Source organism: Triturus cristatus, chromosome 5_1, assembly GCF_964204655.1.
Source record: "Triturus cristatus chromosome 5_1, aTriCri1.1, whole genome shotgun sequence".
Taxonomy (NCBI): Eukaryota; Metazoa; Chordata; class Amphibia; order Caudata; family Salamandridae; genus Triturus; species Triturus cristatus.
This window is the reverse complement of record NC_140587.1, coordinates 327,674,701-327,700,278: the sequence shown is the minus strand read 5'-3', so window position 1 is coordinate 327,700,278 and position 25,578 is coordinate 327,674,701. Positions and strand designations below refer to the sequence as shown.

The window sequence follows — 25,578 nt, the reverse complement described above, 5'->3', positions numbered from 1 at the left end:
TGTGCTGTTTCTTGGACTGGCCTGCAGTGGTTACTACTGGACTTGGAAGAAGAGGAAAAGGACTTCGAAGGAACTTTTATTTTTGCTACAGCAATCACCCAAGGGCTAGAAGAGAGCTAGCGTCCTGCAGGAGTCTCAGGCACATCAGACTCCACCACCAGCCTCCTGTTTCCTCCCAGCGAGGATTTCTATCTGCATGTGAGGCTCCTGTGTGTTCCAGGGCCTCTAGTTCTACTGTGGAGAAGAGAGTGCTGAAAATCGCCGCTAACGCCCGCTAGCGAGCCGCCGTAGCTGAAGAGCGTAAGGAAAATCATCGCGCTGCTGCCGCTGAGTGCTCGCTACTGGAGATCATCGCATCACCTATCTGCGGGCTGCCAAATGCTCGCTAACCCGAAGATTATCGCATTGCATGTTTGCGGACCTCAAAGCGCTCGCTAACCAAAGATCATCGTATCGAGTTCATCGCTTCATGACATCGCAGCGCGGACGCCGAGCGTTCGCCATTTTCATCGCATCGCATCAGGATCATTGCTCCCTCGTGGAGCGCCATTTTCTTTCATCACAACAAGATCACACACGCAACAGGCTCGGCGCATCATCCTCCCTTCGCGGCAACGATTTTATCGCATCGCCGGCTTAGCGTGCAGAAGTTTGTCGCTTCGTCCTGCACACAAATCAGCGCATCATCCTCCCTTGCGGCAAGGATTCAACGCATCGCTGGTTAGCGTGAGGAAAATCATCGCTACAACTCCTTACCGACATTTTGGTTGCTTTGCTACAGAATCCATGTACCTTGTGAGTAAAAGGGTCGCAGAGACCACTCCCTTGAACTGAACTCCTCTTTGCACACCTTGAACTATTTTTGCAGCATTTTAAGAGTAACCCTATTTTCCTAGTATTGTGGATTTTTACTGTTATTGGTCTTGTGTTAAGTCTATATATAAAGATACTTATTTTTACAACTACTTGAGTGGTGTCCCTTTGTAGTGTTTTTCACTGTGTTACTGTGTATGGTCATAAATGCTTGACACACTGCCTCTGAGATAAGCCTAGCTGCTCGTGCTACGTTACCACAGGGTTGAGCAGCGGTTATCAAAGGGTGTAGTCTGCTTACACTGACTTAGGAAGAAGGGTCCCTACTTGGACAGTGGCCAGCCATTGCCAAACAGAGACCCCCATTTGTAACAGACGGTTTGGCGGTTTGATGGGTTTTTGGCAGTTAGTGGTATGTGTAAAAGGCAGTGAGATGTAAAGATGTGGTGCAAGTATTTGTTCAGTACAGATCTACGCGTGATTGTGGTGGTGATTAGTGAGGGGAGTATAGGCTAGGCACATCATTACGCATTACCTACTTAGGCTGAGGTTGTAGTGGAGCAGGGCTCAAGGCCCTTCCACCACATTACAGGATCAAAACAGGACCTACAGGAGCCACCCTTACCTGTGTCTCCTCTAAGCTGTGAGTGGGCAGTGCACCAGCACCTAAGCTCTGATCGGCTTAGGTACTATTGCTTGGTCAATGTGTAGGGCCTGCGGGAAAGTGATGTACACATCACACTAAGACATCTACAGGATCTTCAAGGTGCAGGAGTCAATGAAGGACAGCAGCAAGGCCGCTATGTTCACCCTCAGAACAAATACAGACTGAGGTAGAACCACCATTTGTAGCACCACTCACTGTGTCCTCCATAGAATACAATTCACACTGCACATGATCTACCAGTCACACATTTCACAAGCCACACCGTACACACCTTCGCCTTGATGAAATATACTAACACCTGTTGTGACAGTTTAGTTGGGTTTTACAGGAGAGGGCAGAGGTATAAGCAACATACATTTAACTGAGGTAGAAGTATAAAAAAGCATGTCTTCAGACTAGACTCAGCTGACACCGACCACCGATCTACAATACCTAGGCATGAGGGGAAAGTAACCACCCACAACCGTGGATGTGGGTAACATTTACATACACCCCATTTGAAAATCCCAGGGCACGTCAGATAAACTTCAGCAGTGGTAGGATGAAACAGCTTCATCTGCTATGAGAAAACATTAGTCTTACACAATTCCATCACTGGGCATTGCACCTCTTCTGTAGGGCAAGGGGGTGGTTCAGACTTCGCGCCCATTCAGTCTTTGCCCTCTTCTCTGGGGCTGAGAGCATGTGTCAGTATCATCTTCAGGCGCACGCAGGCACACACTCACCTGTGCGCACACACTGTTGTAAAACTCCGAGAAAAGCAATTTTTTAGGTGACTCCTTTGTTAAAGCAATTTTTTTAGGGGACTTCTTTGTTAAAAAATTCAGATTAAAGTGAGGGAGACTTTTTACGGAGTTTGGAAAGCCTGGAAGGTAATTACATCGGCTGTCTCTTTGAAACAAACAGTACGTTAATGACTTTCCCCCTGAGCGAGCATGAGCGCTCTCTGGAAGGGAGAGGCCAGCCCTGAGGAGAGGGGAGGGAGGAGGGTTCGCCCATCAGACCACTGCACCTGGGCAGCCCCTCAGTCCACGGAGAGTCGGCAGGTGAGGTCTCTCTGCCCGAGAATGCACCAAGACTTCGGGTTTGCAGACCCAGCTTGTGAACATTCTTTGTCAGTAGCTTTTCACCAGCCTCACTCTCACCTGTGAAAGCCGAGCCCTCCTGCTGTCACAGGGTGTCTCCCGCGACGCCTGTCTTTCATGCCTGCAATGAAGGGTCTGGAGAAAAAGTTCCTCGTGGGGAGCAGTGCCGCAAAGTTCTACTCCGAGTCCTTAACGCAAAACAGGTAAGACATTTTCTAAGAATTATTTACAGTCACTGTTTTGATATTACTCTGTGGATAGAAATACATCGAAGCATGGCTGCCCCTGGGAGAGAAATGCGTCGTCTTCTTCATTCGGAGAATCTCAGACGTAAATTTACTTTGCAGCGCTTGGCGTGACGTGCTTTTAAAGTAACATACTGTTCTTGATGACGTTAGTCTGTGTCCTGTTTTATATATTGTCTCGATGTGTGCTATCCATCACGCTACGGTTCATTCGGTATTTTTTTCAATGAAAAGTTTTGTTTAACTAGCGCCTGTAAGCATATAACCAAGAGTACACATTCGAAACGGTTATTTGAGCACCCGTAACACTGGCGAGGGCGGCGTGGCGCGCGTCGCTAAACACAAAGTATTGGAGCATATTAAGGCATCGCACCATGTATGCCAGGGACTGTCCAGATTATTAACGGTGACTGCACATTGGCCGGTTTACATGGAATTGCACCGGGACAATGGTGCCGAAACATTTCCGGGGTGCTGTCATTACAATTGCACTGACTGTCAAGTGCAATCGGGTGGTGCAAATGCCTGTGTAAAAACTGCCCCAGCACCAGTGCAATCCCGTGTAATTCTGTAATGTTAGTCTAACTTCGCAAGGGTGCCAGTGCATCATCACACATGCAACATCACACAACCCATTCGCACCATCGCATCATGACATCAATTATGCACCTCATGATTTGACAGTACACATTACACAGTAGTGACAATAACCATGAAAACATCTCCCGCACGTGCTGCCACCATAGTGTTCAGCCTGACGAGTTGAAACTGAACGGGTTTATAAGTTATGTTCCCCATCCACACAGATCTTCTTTCGTTCGGCGGATGTCCAGCTGCTGCGCGTGCTTCGCTCGTGCACCTGCAGCACTGGGAGGGTCCGGTAGGTCTCCGGGTCAGTAAGGGATTCATGTAAGCACAGGCCATACACACTGTCACTGACACGAGGATGCGAAAAAAGTTACCCAGCCGTCTGCCCTCCATAGCATATATATGCTCTCAACGCCACACGCAACATCATCCTGGGGTGCCCATGAGAGGACCTCCCTTCCCCTTCAAGCCCCGATCTGCAGCCGCCTCTGAGGTTCAGGCTTAGCCTCCACTGCACGGGTGATCCGCGCCTAGACAACAATCCGTGCACTCTCATTTACAAGCTTCAGACTAATAATTATTTGAGGCTCGAGGCAAGAGATCCACCTGTTTCTACCAAAACGTGTGCTGCAGCCAACTTTGGAGGTCAGTGTCAGCCTAAAATGCCACCCTGATAAAAGTGCCCTCCCTCCAAGACACTGTGCCTTCACCTTCAGGGTGCAGTCTCGGTCTCTGATGCACAAGTAGGTAGAGACCCCAAGACTACCCCTTCCCGCATCCCACCATATACCAGTGAGCAACTCCCTGTTGTGTACAGAATGCATTCAGTCTCAGGTACTCACGTGTGAAGTGGCCCTACACAAGCCTCTCAGCGCAGCCGTATCCAGGGTACAAGGCCGTCCTCTTGTACATCTGTGACCGTGATCCTGTGTCAGTTCCTATTGTTGGGAGGAGTCTGACATCTTTGCTATTGTACTTGACGGAAGAGGAAGCATCGCGGCACACGAGAGGAATCTATTTGTAAAGAGACCCTGTTGATGGTAGAGTTGGACCTTACACATTACCCCTTGGGCCATCTAACCTACCCGGCAATTCGCCACTATGCATGGTTGGTCAAGAGAGTGAGCCTGAGTATATATTCTTCCTTACTTTTATCATTTGTACACATTATTGTAGCAGAGTGACACTACATTATGGTCTTGAAGAATGCCTGGAACATCTAAAGTCATATAGGGCAGAAACATGTTGATCGTAACACAGCATGAATATCCATAACCCTGTATCACTGTGCTTTTAACCCCTATCCATTAGGATATATAATAAAGTTGTGGTGTCCCCAGTTGGATAGTTTTAATACACTTTTCTGTTGCACTCTCTCCCTCACCCCTACCCTAGAGGTATTAATACATTGACATGCTACTTTAAAACACTCCTGCTACTTTCATGAGGGGAAGTTGTGACCCACACTGGGTACCTTGCGGTCCCAGAGTGTGGAGGGACCCAATGATGAAGCATGTCACCCTCGGGTGAGTGAGGGTTCTCGTCCAAACACTTGTAGTGCCCCTACATCTTCTTTCTTATTCTTTCCAGTTCTTTGTTCAAGTACTTTTAAGCAGGAAGTGATGAGAAAAATGGGGGGATATTGACTGCTATGAAGTGATTTCAATGGAGGAGTATAAAGCCTCCGTCAGCTCATACCAGTCCCTGTTGAAACAATGGATGGATGGAGAAATTTTAAAGCAGGATGAATATCATTTTTATAAGATCGGAATATCCCAGGATTCTATAATTTTATAATTTGCTGAAGGTACACAAAAGGTTAACCAATCCCCCAGGGAGACCGAATGTCTCATCCAATGAAAGCTTTTTTAGAAAATACTGCCATTTATATTCATTCCTTTTAATCCCCCTTGTGAAAACGCTTCCAACATATTGCAAGGATAGTGGTACATTTTTGACAAAGATCCATAACTTAGTTTGGTCAGACACCTATTTAATGATAACATTGGATGTGACCGCACTGTACACTTCTATTGACCATATATTCGGAATATGCGCTTGTAAATATCTTTTGAAAACTAGACAGGCATGTTTTCTGAAACATAATCGGATGCTTATCCAGATGATAGAAATCTGTCTTAAGGAAAATATATTCATGCATAATGAAGACCTGTATCGACAAAAGGTTCGTACCACCATGGGCACCTGCTTCGCCCCCAGCTTTGCCAATTTGGTAATGGTCTGGTGGGAGAAGCAGGTGGCCTGGGCGGATGACAGTCATGAATATGTACACAATGTTTAATTTGGACTCGTCACATTGACGATTTTTTTTGTTATGGAATGGATTGAAGGAAAAAGCATCTGAGTACATAGAAAAATTGAACAACAATCTTTTAAGCTAAAATGTACTGCATCTGGGAGTTCCAGTGAGATTATTATTTTAGATATATCATTTAAAGTAAGTAAAGGAAAAATCAATACATTGGTATATCGTAAGGAGACAGCAGGAAATAGCACATTGCACTTTAAAAGCCAACATTCCAAAAATCTAAAAAAAAGTATTCCATATGGGATAACACTTAGATTGAAAATAATATGTAGCCAGGAAAAAGAATATAAGAAACAATTGGAACTAATGAAGGGAAGATTTTTTAAAAGGGGATACAGCTACAAAATAAAGAATATGGCTAATAAAAAATCCAAGAATGTAATTAGGAATCAGCTACTGTCTCAAAATGCTAGATCCAAAAAAGTGAAGCCTGCAACCAGATTGATTACATGTTTCAATTCCATGTCACCCAAAGTGAGCCAGGTGATTAAAATACACTGTCCAAAAGTTAAAGGGGATGCAGTGATAGGGGAAGAGTTACCAAGATCACATCCTATAACATACAGAAGAGGAAGGACTTTAGGGGATTATATAACCCACAGCTATTTTACGAGTAATCGCAAGCAAGATACTTAGTTATCTACAACAAAGGGATTTTTTTTAACTATAGCCACTGTAAGGCTTGTAGGGTGGTTAAAAATACATCAGAGCACACCTCCGCAGATGGTCAAAAGAGAAGGGTGAATGGGATTTATAATTGTAATACTGACCATTGTGTATACGTGTTGACTTGCCCATGTACCCTGATGTATGTAGGCAGCACTATCTTTCCCTTAAAGAAACATTTTTTTTGTTTGAATTTTTTTATTAGGGTTTTGCATACAACATTCAGTAATGTACATCAGATATATCATTGACGAACCACTTTTTACATCATTGTGAAGTATCATTTCTGTTTACAAAGGGTGATTGTATTAGGTGCCTAGTCCCCGGAACCTCTTGACACTGCTACAATCGTACGTCTACTACTGGTTTGTTCCACTAGGCTGTAGTGTGCCCTATTGTGACTGTACCGGTGTGTCACGTATTAGCTGGGGTTAGCTCGTTCTCCCCATGTCTATCTGTGTAGCTCTTCCCTTATGACATATGTAATCATCTATTCCGTTTAACCAGTGCATCGGTTCTTGAACTGCCGATGGAATTAACTATGAACTGTGGGGAGGAGAGGAAAAGCGGTGAAAAAGGAAGTAAAAACTAAAAAGGGGGGAGAGAAATTAATAAGAGGAACATGAGGGGGGGAGAAGATGTAGGGTGGGCAAGGTTAAGCTGTCCTGGTGGGTGGTGTATCGACTGAGTGCAGGTACGTTGAAGGTGTCCTGAGGTGATCTGGGGAGAGGGCGGGCCGCTGGACGGGCAAGCGATAAAGTCGGGGGGTTTCGCCCAACTCTTCTGGTTGATTCTTCTACTTGTCTATTATACCGCTATCGTTATCATTGGGTCCTGAGTGGCGGGGGAAGCGGAGGGAGTGTGAGGTGCGGGCTGTGTTATCTCCTGTGGTTCCCCTTCTGCTCGCTCCTGTTTGAAGTGGATTAGGAGCTGTGCCCATTCCATATTCCATGGATATTGGATGTTTACGGGTGCCCCTCACCTCTTCATCCCGCAGTGTCTCCTCCTCTGCTGCACCCCATTTGAGTAGTGCTCCCGCCCAAGCTGCCTCCGAGGGCCCTGCAGGAGCTCTCCAATGCATAGCTATATTCCTTTTCGCTAAGAGAATGGCCAGGGATGCGAACCTCCGTTGTACTTTTGCGGTTTTCTTTTTCTGGAATATCCCCAGAGCGCACGCTTCCCACGTGGAAATGTTCGGGAGATTGGTCGTCGATCGGAGTGCACGATGTACCCCGTCCCAATACTGTTGTATGGATGGGCAGGTCCAAAACATATGTTTGAAGTCTGCTTCTGATGCTTGACAGCGGGGGCACCGAAATTGCGTATCAGGGTAGAACCGGTGAAGCTTATCCGGTGTAAGATACGCTCGATGCAGGATATTAAATTGTATGTTTTTGAATCGCGGGTTCCTGGATACCTTTTTGGGAAATTCCAGAGCTTGGCGTTTTTCTGAGTCATGGAACGCTCGGCCCGCATCGTCCTCCCACGTCCCCCGGAGCCCATCCAGGGAAACATCCGTCAATTCCCGGATCGCTTTGTAATGCCATATGATTAGGTGCCCACCTGCTCCCATGCGCAGCAGCGTGTGTAACACTGGATGTGTCGGGGGCTCCCCGTCCCGCAGATTCCAGTATTGGCTACCACTATCTAAGATTTGTCTGTGCCGTAAAAACTGTCCATGCGGGAGGTCATACCATTCGACCAACTGAGCATAAGTCTTCAGTTGTCCATCGTGACACATCGCCTCCATCTCTGTAATGTTGTGATCGGTCCATACTCGAAGGGCTCCTGCAGTGTAGTACCCGCTTTTCCGGGGGAATCCCACCAGGGGGAGCAAGGGGGAGTATAGTGGTCGGCCTCTAGACATACGGTGTATCCGCATCATACATCTGGGGGCTACAATAACCTGTAATGGGTGCATGCGTGCCGGCTTAGTACCTGGCAATAACATTCGTCTGATCGTGGGGAGGATCTTTCCCTTAAAGAAACAAATGTTAGATCATCAACATGCAATTAGGAATCATGATTTTAGTTATCATGTAGCGAGGCATTTCTATGAAAAACATGAGTGATCCAGGAAAACTTAATTACTTTGCAGTTGATAGAGTGTCCCCGAATGTGTGGGGGGGAAATAGAGTAATGAAACCCAGATGCCTAGTATCTAGATATATTCTTGATCTACATACAACATTCCCCTCAGGTCTGAATAGGGATGAAGAAATGGAAGTGCATATAGGATAACAGTGTGTAGTCAAATGCTGTCTCCCTTTTCGTACAAGTATAACTGAGCCCCTTGAAATTGTACCTGGTTAAAGCACTTTAAATTGCAAGTGGCGTAGTATGAATTGCATTAATTATATTTCTTGTTACATTTTTTATTAATTCCTCTTAATATGTGCTCATTTATGAATAATTTTTAGATATCATATTTTGGTCAAATCAATGGATGAGATTTATGATGTTGATGTCCAATTTGTTTACACTTTGCAGCGTTTTGCACAACAGGAAGAGGTTTGTTTACAGTTTACTCTATAAGGAACATATTAAGTGACTATTTATTTATTTATTTTTACCCTGAGTGTGATACAGTGCAATAATTTGTATATAATTAATATTTATCAGAAATCTCTTACAGCCATATTTATATATTATGTTTGCAATTTTGCACATATTTCAGAGGTTTAAATATTGGTAACAAAATATATTTGTGGAATATAAATTGTGGCTCCACCTTGTTTGATACGTAATATGATAAATGAGAGTATTATAATCAGTAGATGAAACTTGGAGAGAATTTATGGTGATTGATGCTGTAGATGTTGTGATTTGGGCATTGGACCTATATTTTATAGATTTGCTCCATGCACCCAAGAACTCCGTACCATGAACAGTTAATAAAATGTTTTGAAAATATAAGAAAAAAAATGTACTGTAACATGTGAAATTCAACATCATATAGTGTTAATGATTTTAAGCTTTATGAATTTCTCTTTCATAGAAAAGGAAAAAAGTGAGAATGAAGAGAAAGAAAAAAGAATAAAAGTACTTTTGAAAGTATGTTTTTAATATCTATGATGATGACGTTTAAAACTCTCACAGGGTAATAGGTTTTTTACACTTTGAGAAGGGCTGGGATAAGCCGAAACGCGTCAGTGGCGGACGTGCCCCAAGAAAGAATTTAAAATTGTATGCCTTGTCTGGAGTGCCCACGTTTGACCCGCTTTAGTAAGAGGAATATGTGAGAGAAAAAAATAATATATATATATATATATATATACTGGCGGTCGCCAGTAGGTAGTTATATTTAGGACCTAGTTTCCATAGGAAAAACGTTTTTTGTTTTGCCAATAACTTTGGCGCTGTTTAAAGAATCTTTGCAAAAGTTTCAGAAAAGATGGCCCGCTCTGGTCTTGAAAGTTTTGGGGTGATTCGTCAAGCAGGCGCTGAGAAAAAAGGGGGTCCCAAAACGTATTTTCCTCATGTTAATTTCCATAGGAGCTCTAGACAAAGCTACAGCCCGAACTGCTGAACGGAATTACACCAGATTTGGCAAAAAGGTAGGTCTCGGTTCAGAAAGAGCCCTTTTTAGGTCTCGCCTAGCGTTGCAGCACGAATGCGCTGCCATCGCTTTGCGAGGCATGCAGTATATACTGTAGCGTGGAAGCTTTGTGGAAGCTCCGCCCACTCTCTGCCCATTGCTTTTTGTCTTAATTGCTGCCTTCCGATTGGTTTGAGGCTTGTTAGTCCCTCCTCATTCATCATTTGTATCCTTCCGCTGCTATTGGACCCTTTACTCCTGACACTATTTTCTTTTAGGTCTCGCCTAGCGTTGCGGCGCGAATGCGCTGCCATTGCTTTGCGAGACATGAGTTATATACTGTAGTGTGGAAGCTTTGTGGAAGCTCTGCCCACTCTCTGCCCATTGGCTTTTGTCTTAAATGCTGCCTTCCGATTGGTTTGAGGCTTGTTAGTCCCTCCTCATTCATCATTTGTATCCTTCCACGGCTATTGGGCCCTTTACTCCTAACACTATTTTCTTCCCTGTCTCCTCACCCCACCGCCTCCTCCCTCAGTCTGTGACTTCTCACCCTCCCCCGCACCCCCACTCTCGTTCGTGTTTTCTTGCCTGCCGGCACTTCCGTTTTCATCTTTATTATTGCCACCTTGAAATATGCGAGGTCAAGATGCGTGCTGTACAAAAACGTCTCGTGTTTAATGAACTAGATTTGAAAGTTACTCTAAATATAATAGGACTCTAGGCAACATTCGGGATATGCATGGCAACTGATGCCTCTTAGTTCACAATGCTTGAAATGAGCACTTTTAATAACTTCTTCTCAATTCAGTGCTATAATCTTGTGTACTGAGGTGACGTGCTAAAGAAATGCACTTTTTTAAATTCTGAAGAGACATTATCGCACATTTACATCATGTTTACTGTATAATTAACATCATTTTCACGGCTCGCCCACTGGCTTGTATACGCTTGGCTCGTCTCCGGCTGGCTCTACCTGTTAATTACTATATTGGCTCGCGCACCTCTAACAAAGAGAGATGAATGGATACATGATAGTGACCCCGGTAGATGGTAGAGAAATAGACTGGTGCAGACAAACAGACAAAGACAGTCTCCATTGCCTCACGTTAGAATCATCACTTTCAATAACCTGGAATTCTGCCGGCAACTCCCGCATGCCTCAACCTCATCCCCCTCACCTATTCTTAACAGAAGCGGCAGATTATGAGCTGTGCCCTGCTGGTGCAGAGGAGCACGGCAGAGTCTGTAGAAGCGCTGGGATCCATAGCCTCTCCGGCCGGGCACCTACACCTTCCGGATGCCTTCACACTCAGGATAAATGAATACATTTTGTTCTGTGCTTTAGTCACCCCTCTGTGAGCACTGCCTGGTAGATGAAGCTCTGTGTTAATAAACACATTCAGAGATGTGGTTATGTATAAACAAACAACAGCCACAATACCGTACGTTTTGAAGGTGTAGTTAAATACCTGCTCATCGAGTACCTCATTGGCTGATCATTCCATGGCGCTACCAAAATTACATTTGGACACATTTGCTCAACTGTAAAACACTCCCTTCTATGGGTCATTTAACAACACGGGGCTTTGGGGTTAGGTAACCTACTTTGGATGCTGTGTAAAAGAGTAAATACAAAAATGAATGTAATGAAACTAAGCAACCAGTACTGTCTAAAACACTGTGAAAACTGACATGCATTCTGGCATTTTGTTTAGTTAATGTAGATTTTCTCATAGATGCGAGTAAAGTACTCTTAATATCTTAATGAAATCTGCACACTTTTAACTAATAGGACCGGGCGACCTTTGACAACTAGGCAATGAATACATTTTCATGTACCCCCGAAGTCCCCTTACCCCCCGCCCCCTTGGCAAACTTCATTGCCTCCCAGTGTTTGGGGGATAACCAAGACGCAGGAGTGTGAGTCAATTAGTCTAGAAAATGACAGAGAAGCCGGGATTCGGATTCACATGCTCCGATCCCGATTGCGTTGGTTAGTCTGTAAGCACTACTTTTATTAATGAGTTTCGCATTAGTAAAGCACCACAGTGTGCATGTGTGGTGACACTTCACCCATGAGGTACGTGCCAAGCAAATGTTGACACAATCCACACTTTGCGTCTTTTTCAATATATTTATTACAAAGTGCAGGACCTTTCCAAGGGATTTTGCACACTACATACATTCACTCCAAAAATAAAACGTGTAGGTAAAAAATATTGCCATTTACAATGTCAATAGCTCTAACTCACAAATGCGAGACCTATTTGCATTACAAATGCTTGTTTTAAATGGTGTAACTCCATTCAGTAGTTAGTTAAAAAATAAAAATATCGATATCTGAGCACCATGGAGGAGTCGCGACTCCTCCCGGGCACCAGCTTCACTCTGATTGGCTGCCAACACTCCAAACCAGGAAGTGTTGGCAGCCATCTAACCAAGTCAAAAGAAAAGAGGGAAAAAAAAGGAAAAACAAGAATAGGGGGCAGGGTACAAACACCCTAACCCCCTAGGCCTGCTCATGGGGTCCCAAAAGGAACCCAGGGCCCAAAAACCATTAAAAAAAGAAATGGCAGAATGCGCGTTGGGTGCGCAAATCCTGCCAAGAAAAAAAACAAAAAACAAAGCATTTAGTTATTGTTAAGCCCCCAGGTGGGCCATGTCCCGGGGGCCCGCATGGGGCTCCCGCAGCCCCAGGGACCGCAACCTCCCCGGGGCTACATTGATGATTTGTGGGGGGCACACAGCCCCCCAGAGCCCCGGGGACCACCACCTACCTGGGGATCTCACTTTTTAAAAATTAAAATGTGTGTGGGGTCTCGAGCCCCCCCACATGCCACGGGGACCACCACCTCCCCGGGGCTTTGCCAATTAACATGAGGGGGCACATGCCCCCCCGCATCCCCGGGGACTGCCACCTCCCCGGGGCTCTTTTAAAAAAATAAAAACATATGTGGGCGGGCTCAAGCCCCCCCACATGACACGGGGACCACCACTTCCCTGGGGCAGTAAATATTAAAATTCAGGGGTCCGTTACGGACCACCGGCTCCGGGGACCACCACCTCCCTGGGTCTTTAGAAATTAAGGGATGGGGGCCGTGCGGGACATTGCTGTTTGCTATGGAAGGGCGGGAGCATGCCTCCCGCCCTGTCATAGCAAACTCCGCTTCGAAGGAGATTGCTTTTGCACATGGGGAGCTCGTCTTGTGCAAAATCAATGCCGACTCCCTCAGGAGGCGGGAAGCCGGCTGGACCGTGGGGGCATTGGGGCTCCCCCCGTCGTCCCGAACTGTGATGCCATGCCCCGGGGGATGGGGTCCCTGGGGCCCCCCTCCCATCTAATAAAAAAAAAACATGGAAAGGCCGGCCCGGGGGATGGGGTTCCCGGGGCCAGAAGTGGCCTGGGAGGGGGGCCACTATGCCCCCCTCCGCTTTAAAAAAATATATAAATAAATAAATAAATGGTCGGGCCACGGGGGTGGGGACCCCGGGGCCGAAATTGGCCTGGGGAGGCAGATGTGCGCCCCCCCCCCCTATTTGCTTTTTATATGAAAAATAGGTCATGCCCTGGGTGATGGGGTCCCCTGGGCAAATATGAAATAATGGAAGTGGATAGTTTTTTTTCAATCAAGTTTGGAGTCGCGACTCCAGCACGGCGCTCAGCGTGGCCCCCTGTGTAACGTCGCACTGGATTCGCGAATTCACCTTAAATAAATAATTAAGTAGTATATAATATAGAAGGTAGTGTTGTGTTTGTGAAGTTGTTTTAAAGAGGTATTGTGTTAAAATGTTTTTTGTAATCAGTATTGTGTTATAGGGTGGCCCTAAAAAGAGCCCATGTTTTCATTGTGACTTTGTTGCAGCTACATGTAAGTGCCGATGCAGAGCTTTTGATTGTTGAGAAAACTCTGTTTCCCTGATCTATGAAATGTACTCCATCACTCCTGTAGATGCCAACAATGTCAAAACGTAGATTGTTCTTATATATGGAGCCCATGCTATGGTCTCTGAGGTAAGGAGAAACAGCTTTATTGACATTTTTTCTAGCTTTTTGAATCTGTGGACAGAATTGATTTGGCCACTTCCATTTCTATCTTTGGTATATGTTAGAGTATACAAAGACAGTTTGAGGTAAAAGGAACATCAATTGTGCAAATGTGTCCTCCAGTCAATGTGCCTAGGTCATTTCCACCACAGTGATCAATCTTGAGGTCAGGGGGTTGGAGAAGTAAAAAGGTTTTAACCAAAGGCATCAATTGGTGCCACTTTAATCCTCTCTGTGCAATCCATTTAATGTCCACATTTTGCAAAGCTAGGTCTTTGTCAATACCTCTATGTTCTGCATACCTTTTGCACCAGAAAACATAGCTGTGTCCAACAATCCACAATGAAAGCACCTTGAAGGGGTGTGGAAGTAATGAAAAGATGTCTGTAGCTGAGGTAGTCAGTTGGTAAAATGAGAGGTATGTAAAATGGTGGACAAGATACTGTTTTTTAAAAAGTAGAGAATTGAATGGCTGTTTAAGAACATTGCACATTCAAAAATAGGTTGTATTTTACTTTTTTCAAAAAGTATGTTTCTTATTGGATAATAAAACATATTTGAAAGGTACAATAGAAAGGATAAGGTCGTTTTTTGCAAAGACCCACACCTGCTGTTTGCATTTGCAACATTATGTGGTGAACTTGTAAATATGGTGAACTTGTGACCTGTCAGGTAAGTTCAGTGTTCCATGAACTGTTAATATGGAAACTGGCATTATGCAGAATGGGCATAGGGGTGAAAATTAACTGTGGCATTAAAATGTGAATTTGTTATTACAGTGACATTTCCCGAGTCATTACTATCTTTAGAAGTGGTTTGTTATTTAAAAATAGTGGTAAATGTATTTGTAATATATTTTTGAACTCCTGTATGAATTCGCGGCTCCAAAAAAAATCCAGAAGCAGTCTGGGTACTTTTAGAAGTCAGTTGGTTAGGGTTAATATGTCTAACCAAAGGTACTGTGTTTTAGAATTTGAAATAATGTAGGAAGCAATGTAATTTGTTACTTACATATATTTGTGTGGAGAGAGAGAGGGTAACTTTGCCATTACTGGTTTTGCCTTGCTGAGAGCAGTGCATTACAGTGCATTACATTGATTGTGTGCATAAGAAAATCCTTTGTGAGTTTCTGACATTTCATATTCTACAAATCAATTTGGAAGGTGAGTTATACATTTGTGAGGTGTATTATGTGTTAGCTTTATTTTTAAAGGTAAAACATTATTCATAAACTTTGATGTTTGAAATATATTATTAAATGTAGAGGTGTTTATTATAGTTTGTTTTATTGTAGTTAAATGTTGTTTGAAATAGATTTTGTATAGTATTATGTGTATATTGAATACGGATTACTGATTATGGTAGTTTGTTTTAGTGTGTGGATATGCATATTTGTAGTATACCGCATAATTTTGGCTGTTCCTTTAAATTACAAGGTGGACTCTGTCAAATATTAAGGTGTGCATGGACTTCTGTCTCATGTATGTTTCTACTTGTATATGTATTTTCATATGTTTTATACATTTTAAGGTGCATGATGTATAACAAAGAGCTGTTGTTGCTTTTCATGTGGTAGGGTCAAGAGTGTGAGTACTAGTAGAATGGTGAAGATGCAGCACAAAACTGTGCTTTGAAGGATGCTCACATACGGTAATATTAATTAGGCTTCTTTTTTCTAGTTTGTACAAAGGTATAGTTGAATGATGCCGCATAATTTTAGATAGAATGGTGAAGATGCTGCACAAATGTGTGCTTTGAAAGATGCTTAATAAGGTGTTATTAATTAAGCTTTTTTTCTAGTCTGTATAAAGGTATAGTTGAATAATGCCACATAATTGTAGATAAAAAGGTGAAGATACAGCACAAAAGTGTGGTTTCAAACATGCTCATATAAGGTGTTATTAATTAGGCTTCTTTTTTCTAATCTGTAGAAAGGAACAGCTGAATGATGTTGCATAATTTTAGATACATTTGTGGAGATGAAGCAAAAATGTGTGGTTTCAAAGATGATCATACAAGGTGTTATTAATTAGGCTTCTATTTTTGTAGTCTGTTGAAAGGTGCTGCATAATTGCAGATAGAATGGTGAAGATGCAGTACAAAAGTGTGCTTTGAAAGATGCTCATATAAGGTGTTATTAATTAGGCTTCTTTTTACTAGTATGTAGAAAGGTATAGTTGAATGATGCCACATAATTTTAGATAGAAAGGTGAAGATGCAGTATAAAAGTCTGGTTTCAAAGATGCTCATATAAGATGTTTTTAATAATTAGGCTTCTTTTTTTCTTTCTTTTGAAAGGTATAATTGAAAGATGCCGCATATTTTTTTATGTTTGCTTGAAATTATAAGTTTGTTCTTTGACTTTTTAAGGTTTGGAAAGTGTTTTGATACAGATATATTTATGTATGCTTTTAGTAATTTGGTGAAACATTTACTAAAGATATGTGAAGAATTCCTTATTTGTGTTTGGGTATATTGTACCTCAGTAGTCCTGCAATCACCCAAGAAGTACACGTGCACTTATAAAATCACCCAGTCACTTGCTATGTAGTCATGTACATCTCCAGTCATTATCCCTGCAGTCATGCAATTGCTGATGTGTTACCCATGTAGTCCTTTAATCCCCTTGTACTCTTTCAATCACATACACACTTGTATTGTACTTATGTAATCATTCAGCCAGTACTCATGTACTTCTAAAATCACCTAGTCACTACCTTTGCACTCCTGTAATCAGCCAGGCAGTATCTTAGTAGTTCAGTAATCACACAGGTGGTACTCATGAACTTAGGAAATCAACCACTTACTTGCTATGTACTTCAGTAATCCTCCAGAAATTAGCCTGTCAATGTGTATGTTTGAACTCAGGTAATTAGCTAGTCTCTATCCATCTTCTCCTGCAATTATCCAGTGACTACCCTTGCACTCATGCAATCACCCTAGCACTACTCACAGAGAGTTTTGGAATCACTCAGGCAGATCTAGTACATGCGTCAGTTTCTAGGTCATACTATATTTCAGAAATATTGTATACATATTTGTTTTAGATATCATGATAATTTGGAAAGGTAGACACATATGTATGCATGCTTTTAACAATATGGGAAGACTTAGAGGTGATTTATGTAATAGTGTGCTGCTTTATATTTGGCTAGGCCCAACTGTCATGCAGTTATAAAAACACACAAGTATTCACCATGCAGTCTTACAATGATGCAGGCACTACATATGCAGTGCTGTAATCACGCAGGCATTACTGATGCACTGATGCAATCATGTACGCACAATGTATGCAGTTATACAATCACTAAGGTATAAGACATGTAGTTAGAGCGCTAGGTGGCGCCGACATAGCCGCTTGGCGGTGAGGCTCCGGACGCCTAACCCCGCAAATCCGCCTAAATCCGTGGCGAGCTGCCCTGGCCGACCCATTCTTGGCGCAGCGAGCGCAGACCTGACCCGCGGCCCTGAGCCCGAAGATGCCTGGATTCGGCCTGGCCCGCGCGACGATCGGCGACCCGGAGGCAGGCCGGCAGCTGGCAGTGACAATCCTGGTGCTGGGACCCAGGCGGGCTGCTAATCGAGCCCGCGGCTCCCGCGTGGTGTCTAGGCCCGGCCTTCCTGCGACATCGGCCGCCTTGTTGAGACACTTCAGCTGCCGCTGCTGGGCCCCCCACCCCCCGGCGAGAAGAGAGGTGTTCCCGCCCCAGGACTGCAGGCGGTGAGTGCGGGGGTGCGGAACGGACCCCCCGGGGGGCCGCACTTTGAGGGACGGAGGCCGGTGAGTGCGGCGCTGAGGAAGGCGTGTGAGTGGGGCGGCCCAGGCTGTCGGGGTGACCGAGGAGTGGTGGGGGGCCCCCCTTCGGGCCGGGTGTCGACGGTCGGGGTCAGGCTCCCCCTCCCCCCCCTGAGTGCTGGCATCAGCGGTTGGGGATCCACCGCGAGGTGTCTGGATTGGGGGCGGTCCGTCCTGCCTGCTCACCGAGGACCATCTTGAAGGGCTTGGGCGTCTGCACGGACTGATCGGGTCCGGTGACTTCGCTGGGGGCGCCTTGGATCCGCCCTTTGCTGTGTTGTCCGGCAGGAGGCGGCTCGCTGCCCTGGGTACTGGCGGGCCTCGAACCTGGAGTTTCTAGTCGGCGGCCTTGAGCGCTACTCGGCTGCCTCTTCGGGCGGCGCGCAGAGACGTGATCGGCATTGCTGGTGACATTCGGCCTGTCAGACGGGTGAGGGGCCCCGGCTGTGCATCCTCCCCTCCTGCCATCTGCCACCCTAATCCCTTGTGGGGTTTCCAGTGACCGTGACATCCCCTGTTTTTTTGTGGGGCGGCCATCATGGGTAAGGACAGGGCTTCCAGGCCGCCACCTGCTGCCACCCAAACCAGGATTGATCAGTACACGACCTCCGAGAGGGGGGCGGGTTCGACCGAGGCGGCGACTTCAGCCCCCAACACGGACCTAACAGCCATTTTGCAGGCCATCAGCGCCTCCCGCTCCTCCCTGGAGGGTATGGTTGGGGAGATCAAAGTCGACGTTGCCCTCCTCCGGCAGGACCTGCGTAACACCACTGCCCGCATCTCCGAAGCCGAATCAAGAATTTCGACAGTCGGGGACGACATCCGTCAGTTACAGGACCAAGTGCGAGAGCTGACCACCCACTCTAAGGAACTGCACCGCCGGGCTGAGGATGCTGAGAACCGCGCCCGGCGTAGTAACCTCCGCCTGGTGGGATTTCCGGAGGGGGCAGAATCGGGCCGTGCAGGCGATTTCCTGGAACGCTGGTTTAAGTCCTGGATGCCGGCGGACAGCCTCTCAGCCTGGTTTGTGGTGAAGAGGGCCCACCGCTCGCTGGCTACCAGGCCCCGCCCTTTCATCTTAAAGATCCTCAATTTCAGAGACAGGGACGCGATTCTCCGTGAGGCCAGGCGCAAAGAGACTCTCACATACCAAAACCACACTATAATGATCTTCCCGGACTACACCCGGGAGGTCCAGGAGCTCAGGCGATCCTACACGGAGGTGAAGCAGAAGATGCAAGCCATGGGCCTCCAGTACCAGCTTCAGTTCCCGGCACGCCTCCGGGTCATTTTTCAGCACAAAACAATATTCTTTGACACGCCGCGAGCAGCCTGGACCTGGCTGACGGAGGAGCGTCCTTTGCACAGATCTGGACAGGGATCACCGGCGGCTGGGCGTCGGGGACAGGAGGTGTCCCAGCCGTCCAGAACCCGTCGACGATGACGCACACTGCCCTGGAGGCGCGCGGCAGGAGAGGTGATCGTAACGCGCTCCGTGGGCCGGACATGCCGGGAGTCTGGGGCCTCTTCTGCCTCTTCGGCCGCAATTACAAGCCCCGCTGCTACTGGACGACATACTGAGTCCCCCCTGCGGGTGGGCTCTGCAACCCAGCCAGCCGCACAAATAGACCTTACGGATCTTTCCCGGTCATTTGATTTTCTTTAATGCAGGTGGACTTGTGTAAGGGGGAGGGGATGTGCTTTCCAGGCTGGCGATGCGAAGGTCTGGGCTTCAGTGTTCACTATATTTGCAGCTCTCGGCAAGGGCAGGAGATTTTGTCTTATTCCGATCTACTGAGGGGTTCACTAGATGCTCAAGTCCGAGCGTTTTAGCTTGGTTGTTGTTCCATACTGTTCGGACGACACATGCTTCTGTTTCTGAAGTATAGGGTGGGGGGTGGGGGGTTGGGGTTGGTTTGGGGGTGTTTCTTCCTCCTAGGGGGGCTTTCGTTGGTGGGGGATGATTTCCTCTCTGTTGTGGTTCTATGGCATCCAGACACTGTTGACCTGCTCCCATGTCCGCTCTCCCGATGTCTCTCCCTCTGGGGAGACCATGCGCTTGCGCCCCCTTCAGTTTTGGTGTGGGTGCCGTGCCCTACGGCTGGCCCCTTTCTGCTCGCTCCCCGGCCCTCCTTGCCATTGACTCTGGGGTTATCCGTTCCCCACAGGGGACGCGCTTCTTCCGAAGGCATCGGTCCCCAACACACGCCGAGATGGTGCCTTACTCTGCTCCCTGCTCCGGGCTCGTTCCCCTTAACTTATGGAGTTCCCTACGGTCTGAGGGACACGCTCCCTCTGCTCCGGAAGACGAGAACTCTGGTTAGGCGGGCCCCCGACTATACTTATGGCTGACACAACCCTTCCTAGGGCCGCTATGCACATACTGTCCTGGAACGTAAATGGTCTTTTGGACCGTTTCAAACGCATGGCTGTCCACAAATATGCGCAGCGCATGGAGATCGACGTGCTCCTCCTTCAGGAGACCCACCTCCTCGGTAATAAATGTCCCTTTCTCGCCCGCTACGGATATGACAGGGTTTGGCACTCCGGCTTTGCTAGGGGATCCCGGGGGTGGCTATCCTGATCAGACGGTCCTTTCCCTTTGTACTGGCCCGAGCGCATTGTGACCCCCAGGGTATGGCGGTTGCAGTTTGTGGCACTCTCGAGGGGCGACCACTCACCTTGATGTCCCTATATGCGGCACCGTCCCTGTTGCAGGCTGCCCTTTCCTACACCGCAGATTTGATGCCAACGCTCCCGGCGGGCTCGCTCATTGTAGGGGGGACTTCAATGCTGTCTACACGCCCCATATGGATTCGAAGGGTCCGATCTCACTCGCCAGAGCCGCTCGCGCGAGGCAGTTGTCGAGTTGAGCTGAGGCCCAGGGCCTGTGCGACGTCTGGAGGGTTTGGAACCCATGCACTCGTCAATACACTCACACCTCGGCGGCACATCATTCACACGCCCGGATTGACTTAATTTTCGTCCCGTCTACGGAAAGTGTGGGTGTGCAGGACGACCTCATTCTTCCAAGGGGCCTTTCGGACCACTCGCCACTGCTTCTCGCTTTAGGCCCACCGCCCTTTTCCGCACGCCCGATGTGGCGCCTGAATGCCTGGTTCCTCCCAGGACGAAGATTTTCGGAAAACAGTGGGAGACGAGCTTGCCGATTATTATCGTCATAATGTTGGCTCTGTCTCCTCCTCGGCCATCCTTTGGGAGGCTGGCAAGGCGACTATTAGGGGGGCGGACCGGGGGCACATACAGCAGCAACGTCGGGCACAGCTCCAGCGACTCGCGGCCTGCGAGGCACATGCCTTAGAACTTGAACGGGACCAGGAGGCATTGAGTGATGCAGCGCGTGCGCGGCGGCTGGCCTTTCTGCGGTAGGAGATACGTATGCACTCTATGGAGGAGGCCAAGACTCTTTGGCGCTCCTCGGTGGCCCGGGTGTACGGATGGGGGGATAAGAATGGTACGCTCCTCCACCGGCTGGCCACCTACCCTCACGCAAACCGGATTATTCCTGCCATTCCGGATTCCACGGGCGTGACTCGCACAACCTCCGTCGCAGTGGCACAGACCTTTGCAGACTACTATTCCCACCTATACCGGGCTCGGGCGCCGGGGATCTCCCTTGAGGAGATGATGGGGACGAGCGGGGCTGTTATTGGGAAATTGAGAGGGGAGGCTAGTGAGACACTAGATCTGCCCATCACGCTCCAGGAAATCGATGAAGCAATTAGTCACTTGGCTTTCGGGAAGACCCCAGGGCCGGATGGCTTCCCACAGGAATACTATGCCCACTACCGCGAAATCCTTGCCCCGAGGCTTCTGGATCTCTATGCTGAAGTGGTGGAGAAGGGCTCATTCCCGCCTGCGCGGACACGGCTACGATAGTAGTCCTTCCAAAAACACAACCCCCGTCGCAGTCTTGTTCGGATTATCGGCCTATATCTCTCATTAACACCGAGCTTAAGATATACGCTACCATCCTGGCGCAACGGCTTCGCCCGCATCTTGTCTCACTGGTCCACCCGGACCAGTATGGATTTATGCCGGCTCAAGGGACTAGGCACTGCTTGCGGCGCCTGCATCTGGCCCTGGCCCACCGGGAGCGCCTATCTCCTTATCTGGCCCTATTACTGGTTGACTTTGAAAAGGCCTTTGATTCAGGGGGTGGGTTTACCTCGGAGAGGTCTTGGAGGTCATGGGTTTTGGCATCCAGTTTCGTGCTATGGTCCGGGTCCTGTATGCGGATCCACGAGCCCGAGTGCTGGTGAATGGAGCCCTCTCCCGCACGTTTTCCATAGGGCGGGGAACGTGACAGGGCTGCCTGCTCTCACCCCTTCTCTTTGCTCTGGCGATGGAGCCCCTGGCCGCTCTGGTCCGATCGGACCCAGTTTTTCGCGGATGGGACTGGCCGGGTATGGTCCCTGATAAGTTTGCCCTATACGCGGACGACGTCCTTCTCTATCTCTCAGACCCGGCTGTTTCGGGTCCTTGTGTTCGCCTGATTCTTCACCGTTTCGGACAGGCATCGGGTCTCCGCCTAAACCCCCCAAAATCTGTCCTGGTCCCGCTGCACCCGTCTAGGGAGTGCTTCGATTGGCAGTCGGATATTCCCCTCCTTTAAATATTTAGGGATCTGGATCACCCTTCTCCCGGAGCTCTGCTGGGCCCTCAATGTGGCTCCTGTGGTAAACAAGACCAGATCGGACATGATGAAGTGGCAGTCGCTCCCGTTGAATCCATTGGGGAGGATCGCACTCTACAAGATGATGATCCTCCCTAAGTTCCTATACATGCTACAGAATACGCCCTGCTCCTTCCCCCGCTCCTGGTTCCGGGAGATGGACAAGATAGCGACTACGTTTCTCTGGGGTGGCGGTAGGCCCCGTCTGGCCCTGGACCGTTGTCGGATTCCTTCATACGACGGAGGCCTGAGTATGACCAACCTCTATTTGTATTATCTTGCAACTCGGCTTCTGGTGGTCCATGATTGGTTCTCGGGCGGGTGGGACGATCCGGCTTATAGGCTTGAGGTACAGCGCGTGGGCTTCGCCTCCATTCAAAACATGCTCTACAGGGCGGTGATCCCCCTGTCGCTCCCGGACGTTACGCGGGCCCCCTTCTTGGCATGGCGTGCTGCTCTACGGCATACCCGATGGACAAGGACACTGACCCTGGTCACACCACTTTGGCACGGGACTTGGCTGCGGGAGGTGGCGGGGTTGGAGGGGTTCCGAGCATGGGACCTTCTGGGGATCTCTCCCTTAGGTGACCTGTGGCGGGGGGGCCGCATGTGCTCCTTTCAGGAGCTTCAGGGCCGATTTTCATTGCACCCTTCGCAATTCTATAAATACCTCCAGCTGCGCCACGTGGTCCAAACCCACATCCCACTGGATTCGCGGATTCCTGAGGCCCAGGTGATGCTGGGGTGCCTTGGGAGGGGGGGAATTTCCTGTATCTATCGTTCCCTGGTTAACAACACCCCGGTAGACTGGGAGGGGCTGAAGCAGCGATGGGAGACCTGGGTGGGTCCATTGGAGGAAGCTGATTGGAGAGACGCCCTTATGGCCCCCAGGACGGTTACCACTTCGGCTAGATTGAGGCTCATCCAGTTTTATTATCTGCATGCCGCATATCTGACCCCGCAGCGCCTCTACCGTGCTGGTCTTTCCCCGGAGGCTTCATGCGCCCGCAGTGGGGTAGGCCCAGCGGACTTCTTCCACATGCTTTGGAATTGCCCGCGTTTGGGGAGCTACTAGGGGGAGATTGAGCTTGAACTAATGGAGGTCCTGGGGTGGGAGGTCCCCCATGACCCGAAATGGCTTTGTTGGGGATAACGGATGGTTTGGACGGATCCCGCAACGAAAAATATTTCCTAACTACTGCTCTGTCAGTAGCTAAAAGAGATATTGCTGCCGCCTGGAAGCAGGCCGATCCACCGAATTGTGCTAAATGGAGGAGGGGCGTGGACTGGTGTGCCGCACAAGAACGGACACTATATGTTGCACGGGGATGCCCCAAAAGTTTCGTAGAGTATGGGGGAAAAGGTTAGGGGGCGTATTCTAGGGGAAGGGAGCACGGGAGAGGGAGGTGGGAGGCCAAGGGAGGGGAGGGAGGATTTCGTTACTGCCTGACATTGAGCCCATGATATGTCATTTTGATGCCAGTTTTATTGGTCTGTTGTATGTACCTTTTATGTTTGCTCTTCTACAAGAAAATAAAAATTTGATTATAAAAAAAAAAAGACATGTAGTTATATAATCACCCAGGCACTACTGTTGCACTCCTTGAATCTTGGAGGCACTACCTTTGTAGTCATGTAATCACTCAGCCAGTAGTCATGCTGTTATGAAATCACAGAGGCACTACTTTCGCACCCTTTTATTTACTCAGGTTCTACCTCAGTAGTCCTGCAATCACCCAAGAAGTACCCACGCACTTTAAAATCACCCAGTCACTTGCTAGGTAGTCATGTCAATCCCCAGATATTCTCCCTGTAGTCACGCAATCAGTGAGATGTTATCTATGTAGTCCTTTAATCCCCCTGTACTCTTTCAATCACATACGCACTTTTCTTGTAGTTATGTAATCATTCAGCCAGTACTCAAATACTTTTAAAATCACCCAGTCGCTACCTTTGCACTCCTGTAATCAGACAGGCAGTATCTTAGTGTTTCAGTAATCACCCAGGCGGTACTCATGAACTTATATAATCACCCACTCACTTGCTATCTACTTCAGCAATCCCCCATATATTACCCTTGCAGGCAAGGAATCACTCATGGTCTAGTTATGTACTACCCCTACAGTTATGCAACCATGCAGGCTGTTGCTGTGCAGTCATGAAATTACCTACACACTACCCTTGCAGTTGTCGAATGACCCATGCCTTTCTATTGCATTCATGTATTCATAAGAAAAACTGTGAGTCAAAAATAGTTTTATGACCTTAACGCTACCACTCAGTGAATACTGATACACATCTAACTGCTGTCAAAAATGACCAAAGTGTCCCAATGGGTATGTGTATGCAAGAGAAAGATTCCCATCACCCACGACAAGTGGCTCGCTTCATCATTTGGGAACCTAGGAACTTCACCAGAGAACCATCCTCTACCAGATGAACGTAGATACTGGTTCAATGTGTGTCCCAAATGTATCTGTCGGTATATTGTCTGAATCGAGGGAGACCACGGTAAAGATGATAAGGGGTGATGTATGCAGTGCACGTGATAAGGAAAGTGATGATTAAAATTGGTTATCAAGACACAAATGTGTTTTTATTAGAGTGCTACCTTGAAATAAAACAGTGCTATGACAGTTTAAACAAATAACTGTGTTGGAAAAGACTGGTCTACATGTTTCAGCTCTCGGATAGATTATATCCCAGCTTTCGTCAGGACCAGAAAGCTACTGCAAAGTTGTGGTGTATTTAATACAAAAATCTCATAAATCATACAACCTGGACCTTGTTCCTGGTACAGGGGAAATACCTGTAAGAATAACAGCAGTAAAGAATTTAACCAGGAAAACAGAGTGGTATAGCGTTACAATTTGGTCAAAAAACCGTAAAGAGATTAAATCTATCAGTTTTGCGAAAATACCAGTTAGTGTACTAAAACAACTATACAGCCATCACATCAAGTGATAAAAATATTATGTTGTCACTCACCCGAATACTTCTGGGTATGCGCCTCACCCCACCTGGCAACTGCTCAGGTTAGGAGGCACCGCTCTAGGGAATGATATAAGTGAAAAACATTGTGTCACCTGACCATGGTTCTTAGAATGTTG

At 47.3% G+C, this 25,578-nt stretch overlaps 1 protein-coding gene across 1 annotated transcript in view; it reads left to right on the top strand.

Annotated features, from left to right (window-relative positions):
* The first annotated feature begins 2,466 nt into the window (after positions 1-2,466).
* Positions 2,467-25,578, top strand: part of SLC30A8 (solute carrier family 30 member 8) — a 292,123-nt gene continuing 269,011 nt past the window's right edge. The window contains exon 1 of the mRNA XM_085604072.1: positions 2,467-2,768. Within this exon, the coding sequence (XP_085460198.1) occupies positions 2,683-2,768 (86 nt within the window). The 5' untranslated portion in view covers positions 2,467-2,682. The remainder of the gene's footprint in view (positions 2,769-25,578) is intronic.